At 33.4% G+C, this 25645-nt stretch overlaps 1 protein-coding gene across 1 annotated transcript in view; it reads right to left on the minus strand.

Annotated features, from left to right (window-relative positions):
- Positions 1-2220: 2220 nt before the first annotated feature.
- Positions 2221-25645, minus strand: part of RIF1 (replication timing regulatory factor 1) — a 47285-nt gene continuing 23860 nt past the window's right edge. Inside the window, exons 20-36 of the mRNA XM_004674660.2 lie at positions 25204-25353; positions 22559-22658; positions 20951-21212; positions 19778-19820; positions 19000-19202; positions 18073-18172; positions 16367-16489; positions 15715-15866; positions 15274-15354; positions 15142-15193; positions 11591-14818; positions 8855-9001; positions 8490-8567; positions 8284-8399; positions 7560-7713; positions 6224-6332; positions 2221-5750 (exon numbers count right to left, since the gene is read on the minus strand). Coding sequence (XP_004674717.1) covers positions 5536-5750; positions 6224-6332; positions 7560-7713; positions 8284-8399; positions 8490-8567; positions 8855-9001; positions 11591-14818; positions 15142-15193; positions 15274-15354; positions 15715-15866; positions 16367-16489; positions 18073-18172; positions 19000-19202; positions 19778-19820; positions 20951-21212; positions 22559-22658; positions 25204-25353 — 5313 coding nt within the window. The 3' untranslated portion in view covers positions 2221-5535. The remainder of the gene's footprint in view (positions 5751-6223; positions 6333-7559; positions 7714-8283; positions 8400-8489; positions 8568-8854; positions 9002-11590; positions 14819-15141; positions 15194-15273; positions 15355-15714; positions 15867-16366; positions 16490-18072; positions 18173-18999; positions 19203-19777; positions 19821-20950; positions 21213-22558; positions 22659-25203; positions 25354-25645) is intronic.

Here is a 25645-nt window from a genome sequence, read left to right on the forward strand (position 1 = left end):
TGCATTTCTTGAAAACTGTTTCAATATTCAGCTTTAACTGGCAAGTGGTAACATAGATCACATAAGTCTCTCTATGGATTGTATTCTCCCTCCCTTAACTGTCATGAAGAACCCCAGAAAACACTTTTAGTATAGGTCTACTTGTTTCCAACTTTATATAAAGCATCATACAAAATCCAATTGACTACATCTTATTTTCCAATGACTGGTACAGTCAATTCAGGATGAAGATATTTCCATGAAACTCCAACTATTAAATAATTTCATTTATTATAAACACTTCCTATATTCTTATAGTAAACTCTCTAAGAGTTCATTCAGTGATGGGAACAAAAATATAGGACTAATCAAGCACTGATTTTCCTGTCTTCTAAGTGCCGTATTAGTCAAGTCTATCCACAGGAGGTAGTGTTTCAACTGAAAGTAGTTGATTACTCAGCAACACAAAAAGCAAACTGCCCATATCATAAGTGTGGTTTAACCAATTGGCGCCAGATACCTTTCCCTCACATGGCAAGGCTTTTAATATCCATGGCAAACATACTAACAATATTTGAGGAAAATATTTAAGAAAATATTTTTTCTGAAACATACACATATTTGAACAATAGTATATACAATAGATTAACCTGTAATATTATTAAAATCTAAACAATGGTAAAGAGAAATTAAGGAAGTGAGAGCTTCCTTCTATCAGAAGCAAATAAGCCAAATGACTACATGCCCCTTATAGGAACAAACTGGTCTTTATAACAGAGATACACAAGCTTTCTGTAAAAGAACAAATGGTAGATAAATTGGTATTACATACCAGTCTGAGACTATTCAACTCCACTGCTGTATCAAGAAGCAAACACCTAAATATGCATGACCATATCCTAGTAAAACCTGCTTTAGACAGATTCTAGTTTCATGTATTTTTGCATTTAAAACACCCTATTCTTTTTTAAGGCATTCTTGGCTCTAGGGTGTCAGCAATCTTAAAAGTATGTGATGGACCCTATACTAAATAGCCTAATTGTTTCATCTCTGTCTTATCACTCACCAGCACAACAATCTCTACCAGTATGTAAACTTGCTAACAAATTGTTTTATCCAGTTATAAATTGGTACCCTGTGACCTACAGATGTTACACGTATAGAACATCTTAATTTCCACGTGATAATGAAAAACAATGCCTTCAATTTTATACTCTTGGAAAAGGGAGAGCTTAATTGTTTTTCTAATGAATGTTTCAGGTAGTGTTACAGTTTGGCCCTGCATTTTTTTTATCTTAATTGCTCTGATGAAATGACTGGTATATAAAGGAAAAAAAATTGTTAAAATCACAACGTAGGACTTAACATTCTATTGCAAGAACTAGGTAAAATCATGCAATTCTGTTAGAATATTATTTAAATAGCTATAAATAGCTCTATTAAATAGTTCTAAATCTGTAAGTCTAAATGACTCAGGCTTTAATACCTTCGAAGAGCAATATACAGAGTCTGGCATAATACATTTATCATGAATTAAGACACTGTAAAAGACAAAGCCCAAATTTGTTTTACAGCTCAATCAATACTTTTGATACACAAGTTATCAACTGAAAATAAAACCAGCTTCTGATTATATTTTTAAGTGCTTTGTATGAGGGAAGGTCTTACAGAAAAAAAACAAAAACTGAGTATAAGGGAAATAAAATTTCAACAGAATGCAAAGAAAACCTGTTGCAGAGAACTGTTACTCTACTTTCTTTCACACTCCCAAATTACAGTGAAAGAGGAAATTTCAAGTCACAAACAGCTTCCATAAAATGACAAGTCAAGTCAGAAGACTAAATGACATTGTGAGCTTCACTGGTAAATTACTTTAGTTAGGGGTAATGTTTTAGTAATCCTGAATCTTAATTTTAGTTAGGGGGTAATGTTTGGTAATACTGAAGTCCCATAACTTTGAAAACGTCATACTTAAGATTTCTCCAGTATATGAAAAAGTTAAAAAAAAAAAAATCGGGGTATAAACCATATATGGGTAATACTTATTGTGTGATCTGCTTATTAAATATAAAATACTTTTCTGCCTAATCAAGTTTTCATAAAAAGCCTCCAAATGGGATTTTTTAAAAAAAGATTTGTGCATACAAGGCAGGCCAGAGGGGGAGATTTGTGCATACAAGGCAGGCCAGAGGGGGAGAGGATTCACCAGTGGGGAGTAGAACAGGCAGACTGACTAAAATATATACTGCTGAGGGGAGCAGGGGGCGAGACAGGAGAGGTCTGCTGTGCCATGGGGGTCATCTCCCTGGCTGCGACTCTAAAGTGTGCTAAAGATAGCTTCATGCTGCTGTACTTTTACCCCTTGCGCCTCCAGGAAGGGGCCAAAAGGGCAATATTCTACCATAACAACTTGTAAAAAGTGAAAATCCTAGGACCCTGTCTGGTGGTGCAGTGGTTAAAGCGCAGTACTGTGAAGCTGTCTGCAGTCACTTCAGAAGAGTTGGATCCCTGGCCAGGGAGGTGACCCATATATGGTGTGACATACCTCTTCTGATTTGCCTACTGCTCCCCTCAGCAGTGCATTTCAGTGGGTTTGCCTTTCTTGCCCCCCAGCCCACCCTTGGCACACCCTAAATCAGTGTGTACTCCCAATTCATAAATTTGAAATTTTGAAAAAATACAAAACAAAAAAACCTAGCTTGTGTCTTTCATGGCAATGTAGTTCCAAGATCCTAAAAATTGGTCACCAAAACTTAATTCACAGCTTGTAGCCTCTGTGGTCTACCTTACAGTAAGTCCAGAGTCAGCAGGTGTATGGATCATGTGGTTTTAGAAATGAGATATCAGGCCCCCTATCACAGACCTACTAAATCAGAATCTGCATTTTTACATGTACATACATGTTTGCAAGGCATTACCCTAAAAGTGAAATTTTCATCCTGTTTATATAGAAAACACAAAGTAACTAATGGAACAGGTATAAAAAAGACAGGGGTTATGCCAATGAGCAAACAGCTCTCTATCCCTACCTAAATCTTAATGTTACCCACTGCTATTCTGTGTTATATTCCAGGTAATTCCACAACTCTTAACAATGTGATAGGCCTTTTCTAGTCAACTATGCAGTTCACACTAGAAGAAATGTCATTAAGGAAATAGTCATTAAGGACTATTTTGTTACATTTCAATTCAGCCAACTTCTAAGAATACACTTATCCATTACTTTTATTTTCTTAAAAATCCTACTAAAATGCACTTTCAGCCAATGTACCATACATACCTTTTGATCCTGGCTTCCAAACTTGTTCAAAATAAAAGCATTTTTAATAATGGATCACTGAAATATTAAAAATTTCAATTCATTATGAAACTCATTTTGGAACATTAACGATTATGCTTCTGCATACAAGTAGTTTCTTTTTATAAATGCATACATTAAAATCAATCAATCTGTTTCTTTATTAACATCTGCCATTTGTTTTATTAACCATTAAGAATTATATGGGGGAGAAGAAACTAATTTCACCTTAACAGTGAAACAATACTGGTATTGATGATCAAGAAAATTAATGTTTTATGTTATTCAGTAATCATTCAGAAAACACTGTAGAAAATTTTAAGGCAAGAATATTAACAGTAGGTTAATATACTCCTAACTCTATTAGCAATGAAGATTTAACAAATAGCTTTTCAACACCCAATATTTAAAAATATATCACTGATGAAAAACTATTTTTGAATTAAAGCCTGTGTTTGTACCAAATTTAGTAATTCAAAAATAGGTACTCATTTTGGTCATGTTTTCTGCTATACTATTTAACCTTCCCCAGAATCTCCTTCCACTAGCAGATATGTTTAGTTCACATGAACCTTTAAATCAGTCATGAAATGAGCAAATTTTGACTCCTCTAAACACTAAACACACTCCTTAAACCAGTTCACTAAAAACTATTCAAGTCTCTTAACTGTCAAATATAATTTGGGAACTAGAAACCACATTTTAAATTCTATTTTTTAAATTCATTTTCATCAGTTATTTTTTTAGGCTACAATCCGAATTCAATCCCAAATTCCTAAGTACTTGTAATAATGATGTATTCTGACTATGAAAAAAGACACAAACTTTTATTGTGCAAAGCTGGTGGTCCATTGTAGGAGTTAAATTAACACAGGAATTAAAATTTCTATTTTAATTAGAAAAAGACTAGGAAAAGAATGTGTGCCTCACCTTTTGAAGGAGTTAGTCTGAATAAAGCATGAAATTGAGATTACTTATTCTTTTCAGAGAACAAATGAGATATTCTCAGTTTAAAATTTATAAATGTATTAATTCTAAACACCCTATTTTTTCAAATGAGGCAAAACATATATACTTCAAAAGAACAGTTTCAAATTTCTTTTAAGTTTGCTTTAGGTATGAGTAATAAAGATTAAACTCTAGATTTTTCATATTCTAACTTGTAAAGAAAATACTCAAACTAACTCCCCATTAAAAGGAATTGTAATGAGGCACACTTTCTTGTGGCTGATGCCCCTTTCTACACCAAAAGGGGAAAAACAGGTAGCAAAGTTGTCATTGAATACTTTTTCATTCTCTATAACTTTACTCATTCTGGTTACTTTAGAAAATAAACTCATGTTTTACCTAAGATTATTAACTAAGTACAAAACTATTGTTTTATTTGTACATACAGAATCCTACAAACACCTGCAACAAGTCCAAATACAACTTCTACTGTCCATACTGGTAGCTCAGTACTCAATATATACAAAGTGTTTCTATTAGAGAAAACAAAGGTATTCACATGAAGCTGCGAAAATAATTCAATTAACAAAAGCTGAAATTTATAAATTAAAAATGTAATCTATACACAATGTACAATTAGTGGTGCATTTTAAAATGAATACTATCTCATAAGAGTAAATTTTCACAGGCAAATGCTGCTGCACAAATATCTGCCAATGCAAATGAATAGAATCTTAATAAATTCTGTTTTAATATTTTAACTCCCAATGTTCAAAATGTTAGTATTTTTCCTTGAAAGACAGTCAAATATTAGCAAAAAAAAGGCTCCAATTCTTTTGCATCTCATTTAAGGTGTGTCACAAAGAACAAATTTCATAAACCTCAGGCACAACAAATATAACTTAAAAAATTATAAACACCTTTACCCCTTCAGAAAAAAATTCAAATAAAACTAAATTACACTTAAGGATATTTTACATAAATGTTTCAAAATAAAATGCATGAGTTTTAACAGTGTGAATATTTATGATTTTGCTTCCAAGTTTTTACTTACAGTTCAGTGAAGTATTTAATTTTTTTGGAAAACCCATGCACAGGAAAATATGTTGGAGGGGGATTTTACATAATGAACTTACAAAACTGAACTTACATAATGGTTAACTGCCCTGTGGAGTTAGAACTGTTACCAACTTTGAAAACATTCAGTCCCTGAAACTGTGTTCTTTTTCAGAACGTATTTTAAAACCAACAAATCCAGTGGTGTTAAAAAAAATAATAAATAAATAAGGCTTCAATTTTCTCTTAAAATACTAAATAGAATTTTCATGGGTTGTTGACCTCCAGCGTGACTGTAGATTTTTTATTATAGTATTTGCCATGCTATTGAGTTTCTCATGCATTTCAAACAGCTGACTTCCTGAATAATTATGGAGATCTTCTGAGTCCAGTTGAAGAGCAAGTGCACTAATCTGTGCCACAAGATTTTTAGATAATGGAGTCTCTAAAGCAACAGGATCAACTAAATCTAAAAGAGAAAAATAAATAGCACAATTAAAATTATCCCAGATAAAATTTAAATTATATTTATCTCCTAACTTAATGAAGTTGAAATTCCTTGGTTTCAGGATTCAAAGTGCAGGCAGACATACTCTACCTCAAAAAAGCAAGGAAAGAGAAAAAAAATACAAAATACCTACCATTGCCTATTTTGTGCCATAAAGAAAATACTATTGTATTTCATTTTTATTAACAGAATAACTGGAACAATGTTTAGTTTATATCCTAATTTGAGGCCTTAATAGAAGAAGTTGACAAGTTAAAAAACAACCGGAAAAAACTTATTTTTTCATGCATTTGACACCATAAACATAACACTTCTTAAATTGACAGGACATGGTCAAATTAAAAACAAATGCATTTTAACAATATTTCTTCAAGAAAATGAGCCATTTAAAAAGCAAAAGGAAACATTTTATTTAATTAAACATTTTAATATACCTGAGGCAAGTCTTTCTTCTTCAGGAGAGAGAGATTTACTTTCTAGTCCATTTACTGTTTTTTCAGAAATGTCAAAAACTGGGATCTCTTCAAGTCCACGAGACTTCATCTTTATTATACACGCAGCCCAGTAAAAACAAAACCAACAAATCGTAAGTTGCTTTTTAATAGTAATAACACTACCAACATTGAAAATAATCTGACATTACATACTAGCTTAGCTAATAAAAATATACAAACTTATGTTCTATTTCAAAAAAATAGCACCAGAAAAAAAATAGTTTCCAGAAGAAAAAAAAAAAAAGCTTCAAGAAATATAGCCATGATAGCTAAGAAATTTAAATGACAATTATTTCCAAGTTTAGGACCATGGGGGGGGGGGCGGTGTAGCTAAAGTAGAGTTTTCCAAGTTTAAGTACATGGGCTTCATTTTAAGATTACTTCTCATGAGCATCCCCGAGATTACTGACTATATCAAAAACTACTTATGTGTACGCTGTGTAAGGGTGACTTTTACAGTATTTGAGAATACCTTAATATGATTTTCAGATAATCCCCAGGGCCATGGACCACTGAAAATACTTCAGATACTAAACTCCAGATCTATAGGACTTAACATTACTAATTTAGTCTCTGAGTTGTTTTAACTTGAATATTTTTAAAGATTACAATTTAGGCAATACTAAATCAAGGTATTTCTAGATAGAATACCCAAGCTGTTGGTAATTAGCCAACTCCAATCTCAGAAATTCTACTACAGAACACTGGTTTTCATCCTTAATGTAGCCTAATATTTTCATTTAATCACAACTTCAAATACTTTCAATTAACACGTAAAGGGTATATGAAAGGGTTTTAGGAGTTGGTGAATTCTTCTGAAATGAATGAGAACAAGTTTCCATTTTTAGAGGTGAAAGAGAAGCTGCTATTTGGGCTTTTAAACATTTTTGGTCATGGACATTTTTCAACAGATAAGAAGAATGAATCATAAATATATTAAACTTTAAAATAGCTTACAAATTTGCAAGCCTTTTTATAAATGCTTAAAATATCTAAGTGTTAGGAATAACAGCCAAGGAACCAATCAGCCCTTTGATAGAAGTAACAGGGAGGGAACAGAACTCAAAACAACAGGTATTATACAAACAATACAAAAATTAATGAACAAACTTGGAAATTATAAAACCTTCTCTTAAGTTACTCTTGACTACAGAAGGGAAGAAAAGATACAACATATTGGATTGTTAAGCAAGAATAATTCAAACCCAAACTTCCGTGACTGTTTTGTTAGATCATTTATTTACATATGATTCGTGACTAACATCCAAGTCTTTACCTGCTGTTCATGATAAATTCTGAGAGCCTTTTTCACATTAGACACTTTTGGAGAACGGATGGGAAGAGTCTTTATTTCAGATGCAGTCAGAGTACTCAAATCACCAATAGTTTTTATATTCTTGGCTCTAATAAGTTGTCCCAGTCCTCTTGCCCTTAACAGACAAAAAGAAAAGCAGAAAAAATGTCAATATATAGTTTCATATTTACTGCATTTGTGATGGACTAGAGAGTTGAATCTTCCTGATGTCTGCTCAATTATAAGTGAATTTATATACCCCATCTACTCAACTCTTAAGACAGGCACATAAAGGTTTAATTAAAAATCTGAATCCGAGGTATACAGGGGAAGGAGGAGCATAAAAACTAAGCCTAACGGATACCCCATAGTTGACTTACATCATGACTTAGTAGCTGTGTGGCTCTGGAGGGCCAACCTTTGTAAACTTCACCTCATAAAATGGAAATGTTCATTTATATTCCTTAAAGGGTTTCTAGTAAATAATATATATAAAGTTCAGAGCAGTACTTGGCAAATATTAAATAATTAAACATTATAATAAAAGCTCTTACTGCCCTGTCTCATCTTCTCACCTGAACTTTCATTTCTACATGATATGAGAAGATGTAAATCAATTCTAAATATTGAGAACTTTCATGTTAAAATATTTTTGTTAACTATATGGCATCATCAGCCTACATCAGAAATCAAAATAAGCACTTACCACATGTTTGATGTAATCTGAGGCAAAATGATGTCAACTGGTGCCATACAGTTCACCAAAGCTGGATAAACACTTTCCGTTGGGCATGACATGGATTCTTTAGTCATTTCTGTAATCTTAGAATACATTTTTAAAGTCATTAAAGAGGGTCACCTGTCTGAACATGAAAATATATAAAGTTACATGAAAACTAAAGCACTTCTTACTAAACACTTCTTTGAGCTCTTAAATTTAGGGCTACGTGATCCTGGGGACAGAAATCCTTTGGCTGAAGTGGTATTATGCTAGATAGAGGGAAAGAAAAAAAAAAGAACTCAGAACCCTAGATAACTGTAATTTTACAATTTTATTTCCACAATTTAAACTGCAATGATTTCTAAAAACCTTTATAAAATGTAAAGTGTAGTAATTACTAATTATTTGCTGAATCACCACTGCCTCTTCTCTTCTTGTGTGCTTACTATATAGCAAAGACTATATCAAAGAAGTTGTTTCCTACAGTTATTTTTGAGACAAATAATGCAATTTTGTGTCTCACACATACACATGTATTTTTAAGCCTACAGCTTACCTTATATTGCGCAGTTGGTGAGGTTTTAATACTTCTTACTATGGGAGAATTATTTAAAGAATAGGACTTAACAAGAGAGCATCGCCTATCAATGTCATCTGCCAATCCAGCTTGGTATATTGGATCTGCAAAGGAGACGCGTCGAACCTGAAAACATAAGCCATTTTTTTTATTTAACAAAATGAAAGTTTTTAAAAATAAACACTTAAATTCTCAGAATGTTGGGTTTGGAAGTTAAATTTATTCACTAGAAGCCAACCTTACATTCTTGCTTTTACAGATATTACTCAACGCCAGAGGTCATTTTTAATTATGTTCTAAACAGTCTCTGCAGACTATAGCAACAAAGAAAGTTGAAGCAGAATACCAACAGAAACTTAATGAAATGCCCTGTGGCAGTTGTATACTCAAACTCTATTGCTTTTATGGGCAATAGACTATACAACAAGGTAAAGGTCGTAATGATGCTAACTGGCTTTCTGGCAAATGTTACTTATCCTTGTTCTAAAGATGAGAGTTCCAGAATCAAAGCAATTGGGCGGCATATTTTGACTTCATTATTCATTAGCCCCAGCCTCAAGTAATTTTGGCCTCTTCTGAACTTTTCTATGATACATCTGCTTGCTCAGCTATTGGATATAAATACACAGCAAAGTATTTATAACATTAAATATATATGTAAATGTGTTCTGGTCTTGAACCCCCAAGAGTGGGCAGACTCCACAACCCTGCTGCGTAAAACTGTATGTTGTACTGGTGCCTCAATATTACATATACACTACTATCTAACAGAAGATGGCAAATTAAGGTATATTAATATTATTTTATGTATATATTGAACAAAGACATCAATCCTAATGTATTATTACACGTTTCAAGAAACCCTATGACTTATTAAATTTAAGATAATTTAAAACATACTGAGTCTCAGAAAAGTAAAGAAAAAAAATCAAAAAACTCAAGTGGTATTATTAAATTCTCCCAAGTAGTATGTCTGAATTCTCGTTTTAAGATTTCCAGTTTAACAATGCAATACTACTCAGCAATCAAAAGTTAATAACATGGATACAGTTAAAAAGGGATTATGACTTATATGAAATAAGTCAGAAGGAAAAAGAAAGATACCAGATGGTTTCACTTATAGGAGCAATGTAGAAGATAAAAAAAAAATGTAAACACAACTATAAATCAGAGCCATTTTGCAGGGGGAGGGAAGGGGAAGGGATCAAAATGAGGGTGGGATGAACACAAAGGACTATGGTGGTAGTGGTAATTCTATGGGGACTAATCTGAGAAAAGCAAGCAAACATTGTACAAAAATGAACAATGATGTAAAATGTAATAAATAAATCATTTATTTTTATAAAATCACATGGGGAAAAAATAGATGCAGAGCAATAAAGCTGTCTTTTACGTTTAAGACTCCTGACTTACAGAAAAGTGGCAAGTAAGAAAATATCCAAAGCTGTTTTAATAGTATAGAGGACAGTGATGGTGACCTAATAGACTACTATATAAGTATATAAACATTTGGGAAAATTACATATATTTTAAATCAGTACAAGGAAAGCTTGCTGATGGACTAAGAATGGGCTAATTGGGAAAGAAGTTAAGGATAAGTTCTAGTTTGGTCCTAAACCAACTAAAAAATGGAGTTGTCACGTCATGACTTGAGGAATGAAACAAGGGGGTTTTGAAAGAGCAGTGTTTGGGAACCAGATGGGGAGAAATCAAGAGTGTGATTCTGATATGTTAATGTGAGGTGCCTATAAACAACCAGGTAGAAACGCAATGAGTATGTTTTTACATATATAAAAAAAATAGGATTATCAGTGTTATCTTGGGGGGAAGTCGTCATATTGTGTTTGTGAAAGATAAAATTAAGTATCATACATGTTAGACACATAAAAAGTTGGTCAATTTCAAAATTAAGGAATACCCATGTCACACCTTTCTAGAACATTTGCTTTGCTATGTAGAAGTCAAGTTGAGCTATGTAAGCACATTTTCTTTTAAAAAATTTATTTGTTCAGTAACTATGCAAGTTACAAGGTAAGATTTAAAGCAACTGTTCTTTTCTCCCACTCTGACTCTGGTGAATTCTCTCTCTCACACACACACACACACTCCCCTCTCCCCAGCCTGTACGTACACCTATTCTTGTATGCGTAAATAATCTTTAAAAAAAAAAAATTAAAGTAGGTACAAAGAAAATCATGCTTACAAACCAAAGGCCAAAGGAGCTACAATTTAGTAAAGGATTCATAAATATAATCAATATAGATGAAATCCAAACATCAACTGATGAAGATAATTTAAGGATGGCTTTTTTCTTTTAACAAGGTCTGGAAATGAGTTCATGTAAATGTAAAACTGACAGCATGCCACAGTACACAGTAAGAGCTAACTAAAGCTGTTTACCAGTTTTTAAATGTTTCCTTGTATATTATGAAGTACAGAATAAAAGTCATGAGTTTCTCACCAATTTTGCTAAAGGTGAATATGCAAGGCTGCAGAGATTGGTGTCCTGAAGAAATGTCTAAAGGGCTTCACTTTTCTTTTCTCAATACCTTCCCCTTTTTCCTAACCACCATGGTAAATATGAGTGGTGATTCTAACCCCCACACCATATTCTGTCATTCATCAATTATTATCAGACAGGGCAATAAGGAGACATTATTTATTACCAGACAATAAATAAGGAGACTTATGAATACTAAGCCTCAATTCCCCTACCTTGTTAACAGGTGATGAGATCTCATCTTCTTGGGGTCTTTTTAGTCCCCTCTTTAAAATGCTGGTAGATGGAGAAGCCAACGGAGACCAGACACAGCGTGCCTCCATGCCACTAGGACTGTCACATGCTGACACAAGGATAGGATCAAGTTCCCTGCATTTTTGAGGAGATGCACTATTGTCTTCTGTTAGCAGTTCAGAGACAACCACGTCAGATGTCAAAGACTGTGATATTTCCTCCACTTTCTCTGAAGTATGGGGAACTTCCTGTAAAATTCCATTTTCATTTGCCACTACCACTTGATTGCCATCAAATTTTGTTTCTTCAGGTTTAGTAAATTCAGTATTTGTTTCTAAATTGGACTCAATTTTTTCTTGTCCAGTACATATCTCAAGTGTTTCAGGAACAAAGCTATCAGTTTCTATATTCAATGTTTTTGTTTCACCTTCTTCTGGCTTAGAGGTTTCGGTAGTCAGGTCCTTGCTCTCCGTTTCACTGACATGGCTCATTTTGGCAGTGTTGTCACTAATCACTATTTCTTTACCATTTTCCATTTTAACATCTATATCTTCAGGTGAGCCTGGATCAGATTCATCACTTTTTCCGTCTTGTCCCCCTGTTGTTTTTTCAGAAATCTCTATTTGACCACTCATTTTTATAGTAGTATTTTGAGGACAACTTATACTTGAATTAAATTTCTCGGTTGATGATTCTTCAGGACTCGGTTCTTTAAGAACTGCTTCAGATTCATTAATTTTTTCACTACTGTCATGTAAAGCCTCTCCAGTAAAATCTGTCCTGGCACTCTTTTGAGAGAAACTGGGTTCAGATTTATCATTTTCTACATCCAGCTCCATAGCTTCTGCTTCTTCTGGATTGACTCCATCTTTTATTTCACATGTATTTCCTTCACCATTAATGTTCTCTGTATTTATTTCTTTTTTCAAGATAGCTTCTGTCTTTTCTTCATTGCTCTCCAAAGCAGAACAACCTAGTGAAATATCTTTGGAATTACCTAAATATGAGCCAACAGTTTTACATTTTTTATTAGATGGCTCCTGGATTTCAAAAGATATCACTTCGTCAGATTTCATATCAGAGGCTTCTTTACAATTTACTGAAGGAATAGAGTCTTCACTAGTCCTTTCTTTCAACTCAGTTTCAGGTAAAATTAATGACTCATTTATGGTATCATTCTCTTCCTTGAGTCCCAAATGAAAGTTTACATTATGAGGCTCATCAGTAACATTTACCTCAGAGTGCAGATCAGCTTTAGAAGTTTCTGATACAGTTACAGGTGTTTGCATGTCTGTCTTTTTTGCTGCATTGCTCTTTACATCATAATTTTCTGTGCTCTTTAATCCAATGAAGGACTTTTCCTGAGGTTGTGACTTTTCTCCACAGCAATCACAACCCTTAGATCTCCTTACCCTCTTACTTCTCTTGTGTTGGCATTCAAGACCTTGGGGGGGTTTTTCAGAAAGCAAAGAAATGTCTGATGTTCCTATTTTGGAAGCTTCTCCTATACTGTTATTTTCTACAGAATCTCGTTTATGTAACCTTTTATTGGCATTTCTAGTTCTTAGATTAGATTCAGATATAGGAGGATGTGAAGGAGAATTCTCTATACATTTGTTAGGTTTATTTTTTCCATCATCTGTATTTAATACATTATCAGAATGTTGCAATAAAACTGGAGATACTGTTATATCATTAAGAATTATAGTATTACTTTCTTTTTCTTCACAAATTGGAGACTTTATGTCTGTGTCTAATTCAGTACATGATTTATAATCATGTATCAGATTTTCCACTTTTACACATTCCTGTTTTACTATTTTCTCTTGATCTTCAATATCAATACTATCACTGCTTTTGTTTTTCCATTTTCCAGATCTCTTCTTTCTAGAACCTTCTTCTCTTGCCTCAGAACTATCAGATTCTGAGTTTTCAATGCTGGAAAGTAAACCCTGGGAAGCTCTTCTTGTTTGATACCGTGTTCTTCCCCTTACTGGCTTCTCAGAAGACTTATCTGCAATGTCCTGGACATTATCTCCCTCAGATTTAATATTCTCGCGGTCTGGATTTCTTTCATTTTCTTCAGTTTCAGCATTAGTGCTGGTTTCCCCAAAATTCTTCTCATGTAAATTATTTCCTTTCTCAATTAAATTTTCCTGTACCATTTGCTCAGAAGCCGGTTTTTGCTTAGGTAACACATCATCTTTTATGTGCAATGGACTCTTCTGAATCGTCTTTTCATCTTCCTTACGTCTTTCCTTTTTTTGCTGATTTTCTTTATCTTGACTACCAGTGGTAGGTTCTGCTATTTCTGAACGCCGCCTTAAAGATCGTCTAAGGGTTTTCTGATTTGGAGTTACCTGAACATGACTGTCCTCATTTACTGTTTGATCTGCTGGTTTTAAAGCTGGTGGAGTATTTTCTTTGGATTCCAAATTAATTCCTACAGTTTTCTCTTCTACAGTATTATTTTGTAATACAGCACTTTCCATTGTTGGTTTAAGCACTGTGTTCTCATAGTCCACTGTAGATTCAGAGAAATAAGTCTGATTATCTAGCACACATTCTGCTTGATTAAGTAACCCAGGTGGATTATTTTCTAAGACTATCACACCATCAACAGATTCCTGGGTATTTTGTTCCTCATCAGATCTCATTAAGGACTTAGACCTTTTATTCCCAGTTTGTTCAGCTTTACTTGCTCTCCTACCTGATCTCTTAATTCCATGTACTCCTCTTTCAGAATCAGATTTTGAAAGAGTCATTTCTTTTTTCTTGGCTTTTAGTGGAATATCTGTTTTAGCTGTGACTTCCTGGTTATTTTTCACTGCAATAGCTGATGACATATTATTTAAGGGGGATGGACTAAAAGGTCTATTTTCTGAACCATCAAACTTCTCCAAAGTAATAAAGGTTTGCCTTCGACTTGTAGGCTGTGGGGGATGATTTCCCGAGATGGTGGCAATAGAAACTGAGCTACTGCTGACACAAGAAGTACTTTCTGCACTAGATGTACATTCAGCTGATTCTTTCTTTGATGAAATTAAAGCCTTTTTTCTGGTATTATTATTGCTCATGATTTCAAGGTTGGTTTCCTCAATAGAACCAGACTCATTACTTGAAAGGGAAGCCTTTTCAAGATGTTCATCCATACCACGTTTTTCCGGGACATCTTGAGGAATGACATTGTCACTCTCCATTTGTTCATCCTGCACAGAAAAGTAAATACAAATTAACAAGCAAACAAGTCTGACTTCTTAGGGAAATTTTAGTGTACTACTTTACTAATTCAAAACACCACACACTGATTTCCAGTATTTTATAAATGTTCCAAAGGCAGTAATAGATTATTTGCATTCCTAATTAAAAATAGCCAATAAAAGTCAAATACTTTTTAAACACTCAAAGGCAATAATTCTACTAAAGCATTTTAGTAAGAGTAGAGATTATACAAGAAATCTTAAAAGAATCTCTATAATAGAAGGTTAATGGTAACCCCAAAGTCCCAAAATATAAAATATTTTAAATATACCTTAAAGATCATCTTGGAATCTTCCTTTGATTTTTCAGTTGAAGGACTTTCCCTGAAATAAGTGTGTAAATTATAATACTGCTTCTGTTTAAAAATTAGAAAGCCAGTAATTCCAACAGCCTCCATACTTACATTGACTCTTCCTGATTATACTGAGAAAATAAAGTATCTTGAGAGACATCCAGATTATTATACATGGCAGGAATATCACACCTGAAAAAGATTTTATATGTAAAATATGAAAGTCTGATATTCCTACAATTAGAAATTATGCCCCTAACTCTGCATCTAATTATGCATGTTTTAAGAACATAATGTAAAATCAATGTTTAGATGATGTTTTTCTGTAAAACCCATTTTTTTCTATTGTCTCCTATATTACAGCTCAATAATTCAGTTTAGGAACAGTTGTAACATTACTAGGTAGCCCTATATATTACAAAATGTAGTTAAGATGTATTTCTTTTGGTATTAAAATCTAGCACACACAATGTTTTAATTCTGATACAAAGTCTGTTGGATGACATCTAAATGTGAATTCAGAAGTCAACTCAAAATAAAAGGACTGCTGACCTTTTTGTTTTGAGTACTTCTTTCTGATGTTCAGTTAGTATTCTCTCTTTTGCATCTTTTCCTTCTGGTGGTATAAACACAAAGTCAGTAGACTTTTCTTCTTCCAAAGGCATATCATTCTTTATTTTTGGAGATGTAGATTCTATTTTCAACTGAAAATCAGAACAAATATACAAAATGTACATTTGAGGTTCCAAATTCTTTTCTAGCATTCTGATAAATCACTCTTCTGGCACTGATATTTTGAATAATGACAGAAAGCTTAATTACAGACCCTTACAATACTCACAGATAACAATGACTACATCTACAATTTCTGCTTCTGATAAATATTCAGAAATAAAGCTTTTATTTCTTTAACAATTACTACATTCCACAATTTCTGCTTTTGATATTCAGAAATAAAAACTTTATTTCTTTAACAAGGCATGTGAATTCTTACCATCAGAGCAAAAATTTTTTTAAACTGACACATAAAACTCAAGTGGTTCGACATGGGGAGTAGTTCTCAAATGCAGCATAAATTAGTCAAAGTAAAAATTGCCAAAAAAAAAAAAATAGGCTTTGCATACCAATATATTACTATTTGTAAAAATTTTCCTGATTTTCTTACTGAAAGACTTTCAAAGTTAAACTCTAAAAAAATAAATACCTTAGATGATAATAGTTTCTTGTTTTCTTTTATATCCTTTGTTTGTGACAAAAATGAGTCTCTTTTTCCACTTGATTTTCTTTCCATGCCACTTATCTTGATATTTAATTGTGAATTTTCTGTCTGTTGTATATAAAAAATAAAACACTCTCAGTAAATGTTCTCTTACATGCTCTTTTTATTTTATAAGTTCCAGTGTTAAGTATACTCATTTCAAATTTGATTATTTAAACCTATTAAAATAATTCCAAGAAAGGAAAATTGTCTTGTAACATATTAACTTGTCCCTCGAACTTAACACAGTTGCTATTTAACAATTTGACTTTCTGAAAATACTACAAAAATGAATCAAATAACTAGATTTAAATAGCTCTCTCTATAATTAATGTGATTATTTCTAAATAAACAAAGCCAATAAACATGAATGACACAAAACATTATCACGTCCCTCTCAATAGAATATATGGCTGGGTTACACTAAATTGCTGTTACACTAAATATTGCTGTGTTACACTAAATTACACTCAACAAGCCTGAACTGTAATAATTATTTTGATAGCTTTCTTTTAGAGATAATTCAAACTAGAGAATTTAGGTAGCTATATCTTTTCTTTTGGTCTTATGAAAACTATATATTAATAATAAAAAAAAGCCAGCTTGACTCTAATTGTTCTTTAACAGAAAAAGTGTCTTAGGATGTGCAAACATCTTAAGATGTAGAGTGCCCACATCTTTCACTCCTCCATCTTTAGAATAATAAAGACTTATTAGCCAAAGCAACTTTTGCCCAAACAGGTGATGCGATATGTTTCTTTTTTACAGGATGAGATCTGATGGTGAAAAAAAAAAATACTTGGACACATAACCATTATTCCCAATTTATCTAAACCAACACTGAGCCATATATTTTACCAATTATAATTTTTAAAAAAGATTTATTTATTTATGCACTACAGAACTGGGGTAAAGGGCAGAGGTGCAAGGGCATGAGAGGATTCACCAGAGATAGACTGGGGAGCAAAACAGGCTGACTGACAAAGTACACTGCTGAGGGCAGCAGAGCGCAGGTCAGGAGAGGTCTACCGCACTATGTTGGTCACCTCCAGGACTCATTGGGAATCAAACTCATGCTGAAGTGGCTTTAGCTTCTTAGTGCTGTGCTTTAACCTGCTGTGCCACCAGGGAGGGCCCATACAATTATAATTTTTTTTTAAAGATTTATTCATTTATTCATGCAGAACTGGGGTACAGGCCAAAGATGCAGAGGGTGAGAGGATTCACCAGGGAGAGTGGGGAGCAGAACAGGCAGATCGACGAAGTACACTGCTGAGGGGAGTAGCGGGCGGGTCAGGAGAGGTCTGCCACACCATGTGGATCTCCTCCCAGGCAGGCGGGAATCGAACTCATGAGGAAGTGGCAGGAGAGGTCTGCCACACCATGTGGATCTCCTCCCAGGCAGGCGGGAATCGAACTCATGAGGAAGTGGCTTAGGCTTCTTAGTGCTGTGCTTTAACCCGCTGCGCCACCAGGGAGGGCCACCAACAAAAGACCAGGGAATCAGATATTAACGTAAGAATCTGGTGAAATCTTAAATATATTTAGGTCAGACAATTTACTACATGGAAAAGTGTTTGTACATTTTAAAATTACAATGAAACATAGCAAAATATGCAAACATTATTGAAAAGTAAAAAAGCCAAACTTACAGCATCTGAATATGGTCCACTGGATTCTTCCATGATTTCAACATTTTCCAACCCAGGTAGCAAAAGCACAGATTTTTCTTTCACTTGTCTTAATACTGGTCTTTGGAAAAGTACAAATATATATATTTTTTGAGTCAAGCAGCATTGACAATACTGATGATCTATCAGTAAAAACACTTCATAATTTTTTAAGTGCCAAAATACTGCACCTTAAAGACTTCATTATTCTATATCCTACATACACAAGCTTGATGCATATGGGTAAAACTTGCATAAAGTTCTCACATTTTCTTAAAAACTTCACATTTTACAGATTTTTATCACAGAAAATTTCAAACAAATGTAGATCATTTACAATAATTACTTTTGTATACACCATCGAGACTTAAGAAAATAATATCCTGCACTTGATTCTTTTATTAAGAATAATTTAATATTCTTGTTACTAATTAAGTTACTAACTAAGTTGTTTCTAAAGTTTCTTGTTTCTAAAGTCAGATTATTTTAAGGACAAAAGCAAAATGTCAAATGGTGCTACTAATCACTATGAACTACAAATAATACATATATTTTAATTTTTGCGCAGAGCTGGGATGCAGGCTAGCAGCGCAGGGATGAGAGGATTCACTAGAGACAAGAATGGGGAGCAGAACTGGTACAGCAGTTCTGGTTACTGAAATTGGGGAGCAGTGGGTAAGACAGAAGAAGTGTGCTGTGCCATATGAGTTAGTTCCTGCCAGGGGATCAAACTCAGGCCAAAGCAGCAATGGTGCCGAGACTTAATTTCTAGGCCACCACGGAGACCCCAAATAGTATTTCAACTAAGGGAATCTTCTGCAATGATGCATCATAAATTTATTAAAACCAAAATATCAATTAACATGTTTGTAATAATATAGTTGTATTTAAGTTTTCTTATTAGCATACTTTAACTCTTCAGGATAAATCAACGCTGTTTCTTTGGCAAATGTGGCATTCCATAACTGAGCACTCTGTTTTCGAATCTGTTTACTCTTGTGCAAAAATATTATGCATAATAATGGAGAGATATGTTCAAGAAGTTCACTGTCGTAAGTTCCAGTATAGCTGAAGTGTAAACAAGCTATAATTTCTCCCAGCAGCTTTTCTAACTAGGAAAAAGGAAAAGTTTGTTAGCCTAACATTTGGAAACCTTAACTTTATTTAAAACAGCACAACATAAAAACACAAACATACCAAATTTGACAATGTATAGACTATATTACTATTGACTTCTAGAGATTCTACTTTTTTTAAAACTCCCATCTGTCACCTTAAATATATATCCTTTTTTATAAACTGACAAATTACCAGGAGAATGTACCTTGCATACAGATACTATACTTGATTACAAGCTCATTTTTCATTACTTGTATTTGCATTTAACAACAATAAAATGTTAAAAGTTGCCTGCTCAAGTTTTAACAAAATGAGCCAACTACTTTTTATAGACCAAATAAGTTGATGTCTTATATATAAAGTTAAAAGGTAAAATTATTAAACCCTTTAAACTATTCTTTGACTATATCCTTGTCATACAAAAAAAAATGTTCATGAAGATGGAAGCACAATAACCCTTTTTAAAAATAATAGTTACTATGTAAGGAAGACAACTATCAAAACTCCAAGTTTTAATATTATTCAACATTTTCCCCATCATGTTTTATGTATAATTGTCTTGTTTTACCTTGTTGTTCATACAACTATACACTTTAGGAACTTCATCAAGCCTAGGAAGAAAAACACATAGAATGCCATTTATACTTTAGGCTATACTTTATACTTTAACACTATAGGCTATCAAGCTAATCCTAAGGCTACTGCAGTGTAATACAAATGAGACATGTACAGTAATATAAAATTAGGTGCCACAAGACTTCATCAAAATAGGTTCAATTTTCAAACATTAAGAAACAAAACCACTTCTTAAAAATCAGAGAGAAAAAATTATGGAATAGTAGTAATAGTTTTTTCCTGTATATTTTTTTTTTGCATTTTCCTGTATATTTTTTAACAGCATGGATATTATTTTTGATAAAATACACGCCATAAAGAATATGCAAAGGTACTGAATTTGGATGCCTATATTGTATTTATAAAGTCTGTTCTTAAAAACATTGCCTGCTAATTTGCCTGTCAAAATACAGGTCATATCAATAATCACACAAGTTTGCTGTAAGAACCCTGAGGAACCCTTTCAAAATGTACATTTGGGATTTTTCAGGTTTTGTAAAAGGCGCTGTTTTCTTCAACTCAGATTTTAAGGATAACATAAATTACTACAAAATTCTGGAGCCAGTAATTTAAATGTCTATTCTTTGAACCAATAATTTTATGTCAAGAACCTTGTTCTACAAAAATAGCAGCAAATGTGCACAATGATTTGTGTATAATTATCTTCAATTGTAATACTGTCAGTTTCAAGGGAGAACTCAACTAAGGTTACACCTACCAAAGGTATCAAGTGAGTAAACGTTTATGGAACCCTATGAAAACTTATAAATAATGAGATTCTTAGGTGTAATATGTTAATATTTAATTGCAAAGAGTATGTCAAGCATGATTTCATGCACATCAAACATTTAATGAGTATGTCTGTATAAACAAATCTGAAAATATGCAATAAACTGAAAAGGGGGTTGGACTAGCATCAAAATAAAAGGAGTTTCAATTTCCACCTCTGTTCGTTTGTTATTTAAGGAATCTTTTAACTAAAGCAAAACTGAATATATTATCCTCTGCAGCAAACTATAAAAGATTACTACCCACTACAACAAAGGTGACAGGAAAACAAGAGTTTGCTACCTACATCTAAAGCATAGACATTTAATTCAAAGCTGTTACACCCAAAATAACTTACTTTATGTTTTCATAAAATAGTGCCAGTGGTCTTGTTAATGTTGCAAATATCTTTCGGATCATTGAAGGCAAAGAAATATGTCCAAGTACAGTGGAAACAATACTGGTGATTGACTGGCCGACAGTGAGTAGAGTATCAGAATGTATTTCCTTTAGGCTCACAGTGTGGAAAGAATGGATCACTCTCACAATAAGTTTAAATAATGAAGCCAATTTCCCTAGGGGCTCCTTCTTTTTGGACCAATCCGAAGGTCTCTGTGGTGCTAAGATAAAATTGAATTTATTAAAAACTCAAGTATTCTGAAGCAAGTCACTGTTCAGCTTACCATTTTTATATATTCATCACATTAAATGTTAAAATTTATCTAGTACATGTTTCTAGAGAATGTCTTAAAAATGACATACGATTAGAGGATAAACATCACTGTAATGTTACCTTTAAAATATAATAAAAAACACAGGAAAATTGCACAACTTAAGAAAAATTCCAGATAATTTTGTTTTCTCTAAGGAATTATAAAAATGCATTTTAAATTTCTCAGTTTTTGAAATGTCAACAATTTGTAGCAAAGTACAAAATTATGAAGAAGTTCCAAAGCGAAATTCTTTCTTTTTAAAGATTTTATTTTTTGCATCGAAGAACGTGGAGACGAGGTTTGGGGTGTGAGAGGATTCCCGAAACAGAGTGGGGAGAGAACAGGTGGATTTGCTGAAATACAATGAGGGGAGAAGCAGGTAAGAATGGAGAAGTCTGGGGTACCATATGTGAATTAGCACCCTTGGCAGAGGTTGAACTCAGGCTGCAGATGTGGATATGTTGGGACTTAACCCTAGGCCACCTGGGAAGGCCTAAGTTTTATTTCTTTGTCCAATTTTATTTATAGAGGTAAGTAAGTATACATGTTTGTACTTGTTCTGGGAGTTAACTAGTTCAAACCTCTATAAATGTACTTTCATGCTCTGCATACCATAAGTGCCCCAATAATCTTTCCCCCTTGTTCTACTGGGCCTCCTCCCTCCTGTACTCTCAACCTAACATGTCTGTCCTTCCCTTCTGGTTGTTTCAGTTTTGCAGTCAGATCTTAACAGTTTATTAGTTTTGTTCTGACTGATCCTTTGTTATGTTTTTCTATAGTACTCCACATAAATGCAACTAGTCTGTGTATCCTTCTCCTTCTGTCTTATTTTCCTTAGCATTGTCCTCTCCAGTGCCATCCATGCTGTTGCAAATTAGAAACTAAAATTGTGCTTGTAAATTAAAATTTAAATGTCTGTAAAGTAAGAAATATTCCCTTAAGAAATTATTACTCCCTGGCTTTTCTATAATTCATCAAATCTACATATACCAATGAACAAGTCAGAGATCCAAATCATCACAAAGAACAAGAAAGAAAATGTACAGATTTAAAGAAAAAAGCAGTTAATTATAATAAGTACTGTATAATTTTCCTTTGTACCCATGTTAGACTGTACCATTCCTCTTTCCAGATACCTAAATCACTGATACAAAGAGATGGGAAAAGCAATTAGTATTAGTTGTTATTAGCCTTGACAATAGTTTTGACAGTTAAATGTTGAGTGGACAAATAAAGATTCAAAAAACACTTACATTTAACTTTGGGCTGATATTTAACATTATATGGGGAGAAGTCGATGCAATCAACCATTATAGTAATAACATGAATAATCCTATCCAAGAACAACAAGTTCTAGGGAAAAAAAAATGTATTAGAAATGTTCTACTGGCATAGTTTTCAGAAATAATAAGCATCAACAAAAGATGGAAGGTTATATTCACACATATACCATGAACACACATCATGGCATATAACATAAAGTACATCAAATATATTTTAGATATTAAAGTTCCAGGTACTTTCTTCTTCGTTACAATTATAAGGCAAAGGATGCCTTTAACTATAGTTTGGTATCAAAGCCAGAAAAACAGGCATTCTTTTCTGGTTTAGGAAACATATTACAGTTATCACTACTGCTGAACAATCAGTTATTAACAAATACATACAGTCATGAGGGAAACAAGTACCACGAAGACAGAGTACTAAATACCAAATGAACCAATACATGAGGCAAGAACTAGTAACTGTAATCATAATCACTTATAATATTAAATGTAAAAACAAAACCACTCTTTTAAACTATAGTTAAACTGCAAGGGATGCATACAGAAATATTAAGTTTCCAGAAAGCAGTACCATAACCAAACACAAATATACACAGAGAAAGGAAATTTAGGATCACAGAAGATAAAACTCAAAATGTCTAAAACTGACTTGGCATCTTAAAAACAGGACCAAGGAATAACAATATAACAAGGCAATTTTCCTAAGATAGGGAAATAGATAGTCCTTTAAGGGGAAATGGTCTATAAAGTACTTAAAAGAATAACCTAAAAAGATCTCCCAAAATAAACCCTGTGTTTAAATTCCAAGGAGTATAGAAAAATCCTAAAACTTTATAGAAAAAATTAGTATAAAAGAGGCTCATATCAAAACTGCACATTTGTAAGAGCACAAGCTATTGCAACAAATGAAAAAAATCTTTAAAATCTTTTGATATAAAAATCATAACCAATGAACTTACTAGGAAATATCACTTATATATCAAGACAGAGTAAGTTTGGCAACAAAGAATTCAGTGAATCAAAATAAGGAATAAAGAATGGCTATCAGGAATAAATTTCAGCTACAAAATATCTTCAAATTTTAAACAAAATACTGTCTAAGCTTTATGTTACCCTGTGTAGTAATATAGTAACTGCAACTAAAATTCAGACATTTAAGCAAGTGTTGCTTAAAAATAATTTGTGTACTGTTATCAATGTCCCTGGAACATTAACTCTTCAAACTTGACACATAGAAATTATGAACTAGCTAAGAAATAAATTAGAGATGTAGTACAGAAAGCTCTTAAGTAGAAAGCTTAATTAAAATATAAAAAGAGAAAAACAAAGCAATAAAGTTAAGGAGTCGAGGAATTGAATATATTCTTTTTAATTATGAATGAGAATTAAATACATTAAAACACCAATCCCACATTTACTTACATGCTACATAAAACATTGAAGGGTTAAAATATATTGGTCTAAGTATATACAAAAACCCTAAATCTACAGAATGGAATAATATATCATAAAAATGAATGAACTCAACAAAACATAAAATAGAAATATCTTTTTTTAAAGAATTATTCATTTACTTAGACATACAGAACTGGCCAGAGGTGCAGGGGTGGTGAGAGATTCACCAGAGACAGAGTGGGGAGCAAAACAGGTAGATCAACAAAGAACACTGCTGAGGGGAGCAGCGGTAAAGTCAGGACAGGGCTGCTGCACCATGTGGATCACCTCTGAGGCTGGGATCAAACTCGCACTGAAGCGGCTGCAGCTAGCTTGCAGTGCTGCGTCCTAATCCACTGTGCCACCAGGGTTAGTGGGTTAGAAACATCTTAAACACTGGCTCAAAAAGACACACAGTTATCATTTTATTTATTAAAAAAAAAAATCAAACAACAGGTAATGCTAAACAAGTGCATATAATGTGTGTGTGTAATAAAATATATTTTAAAAAAAACAAATGATTATTAAACAACTCAAGGTTCTAATTCACCTTTTCTGGACAGATTATTTTGAGTCAAAATACACATGCAGCACTTCTGAGATGCTGATTATGCTCTAGTACTAGTTACACAAGTATTTCATCACAATTTGTTAACTGCACTGTTTTATGCAATTTTCTTTATACTGTTCTGCATGTAAGCTGTTTTAATGAAAAAGACATTTTTAAGTGGTGTAATTATTAAGTTCAACTTTGTAAAATTTAACAAAAAGACAATACTGGGTATTGGGCTCTCCCTGTTAGTGTAATGGGCTAAAGCACAGCACTATGAAGCTACCACAGCCACTGCAGCACAAGTTCAATCCCAGCCAGGGGGGAGACCAATATGGTGTGGCAGACCTCTCCTGACCCACCTGCTGCTTCCCTCAGCAGTGTACTTCAGTATATCTGCCTTTCTGTCTCTGGTGAAGGCTCTCACCATCCCTGTACCTCTGGCCTATACCCCAGTTCTGTATGCACAAATAAGTAAATCTTTTAAAATAAATAAAATAAAAAGCTATTACATATTTAATGCAATAACTATATCACTTATTAACTAAAAGCAGCATGGCAATTCACAAAATTATCTCCATTTACTTGAAAAGAACAAACACAAAGATCAGTATGGATACAAACTTACTTCGAAGACTTCAGCTTCCAAATTGGACATTATCTTGGAAGAAAGCTCCTCACAACATAAATTCTCTTCTGCTGTTGCCACCAAAGCTGCACATCGGGCAAATGCTCTATATAATTCTGACCAACTTCTAAGTAATGTCTTCATGGTGGCCTAATAATAACAAAGACACTTCTGAAACATGCCTTGACCTTATCGAACACCCATCAAATGTATCTCAACACTTTTTAACACTTTATGTTCAAGATAATCAAAGAAATGAGAAAGTATGTGGTCTCTGGCTCTCAGTAAAATTCTAATTGAGGGCCTTCCTGGTGGCTCAGTGGGTTCAAGTGCAGCACTATAATGCTGTCCAAAGTCACTGCAGCAGGAGTTCCATCTCTGGCCAGGGAGGTGACCCACATGGCATGGCAGGCCTCCCTGGAACCCACTGGCTGCTCCCCTG

This window comes from Condylura cristata, unplaced genomic scaffold, assembly GCF_000260355.1.
Source record: "Condylura cristata isolate star-nosed mole 26May11 unplaced genomic scaffold, ConCri1.0 scaffold00002, whole genome shotgun sequence".
Taxonomy (NCBI): Eukaryota; Metazoa; Chordata; class Mammalia; order Eulipotyphla; family Talpidae; genus Condylura; species Condylura cristata.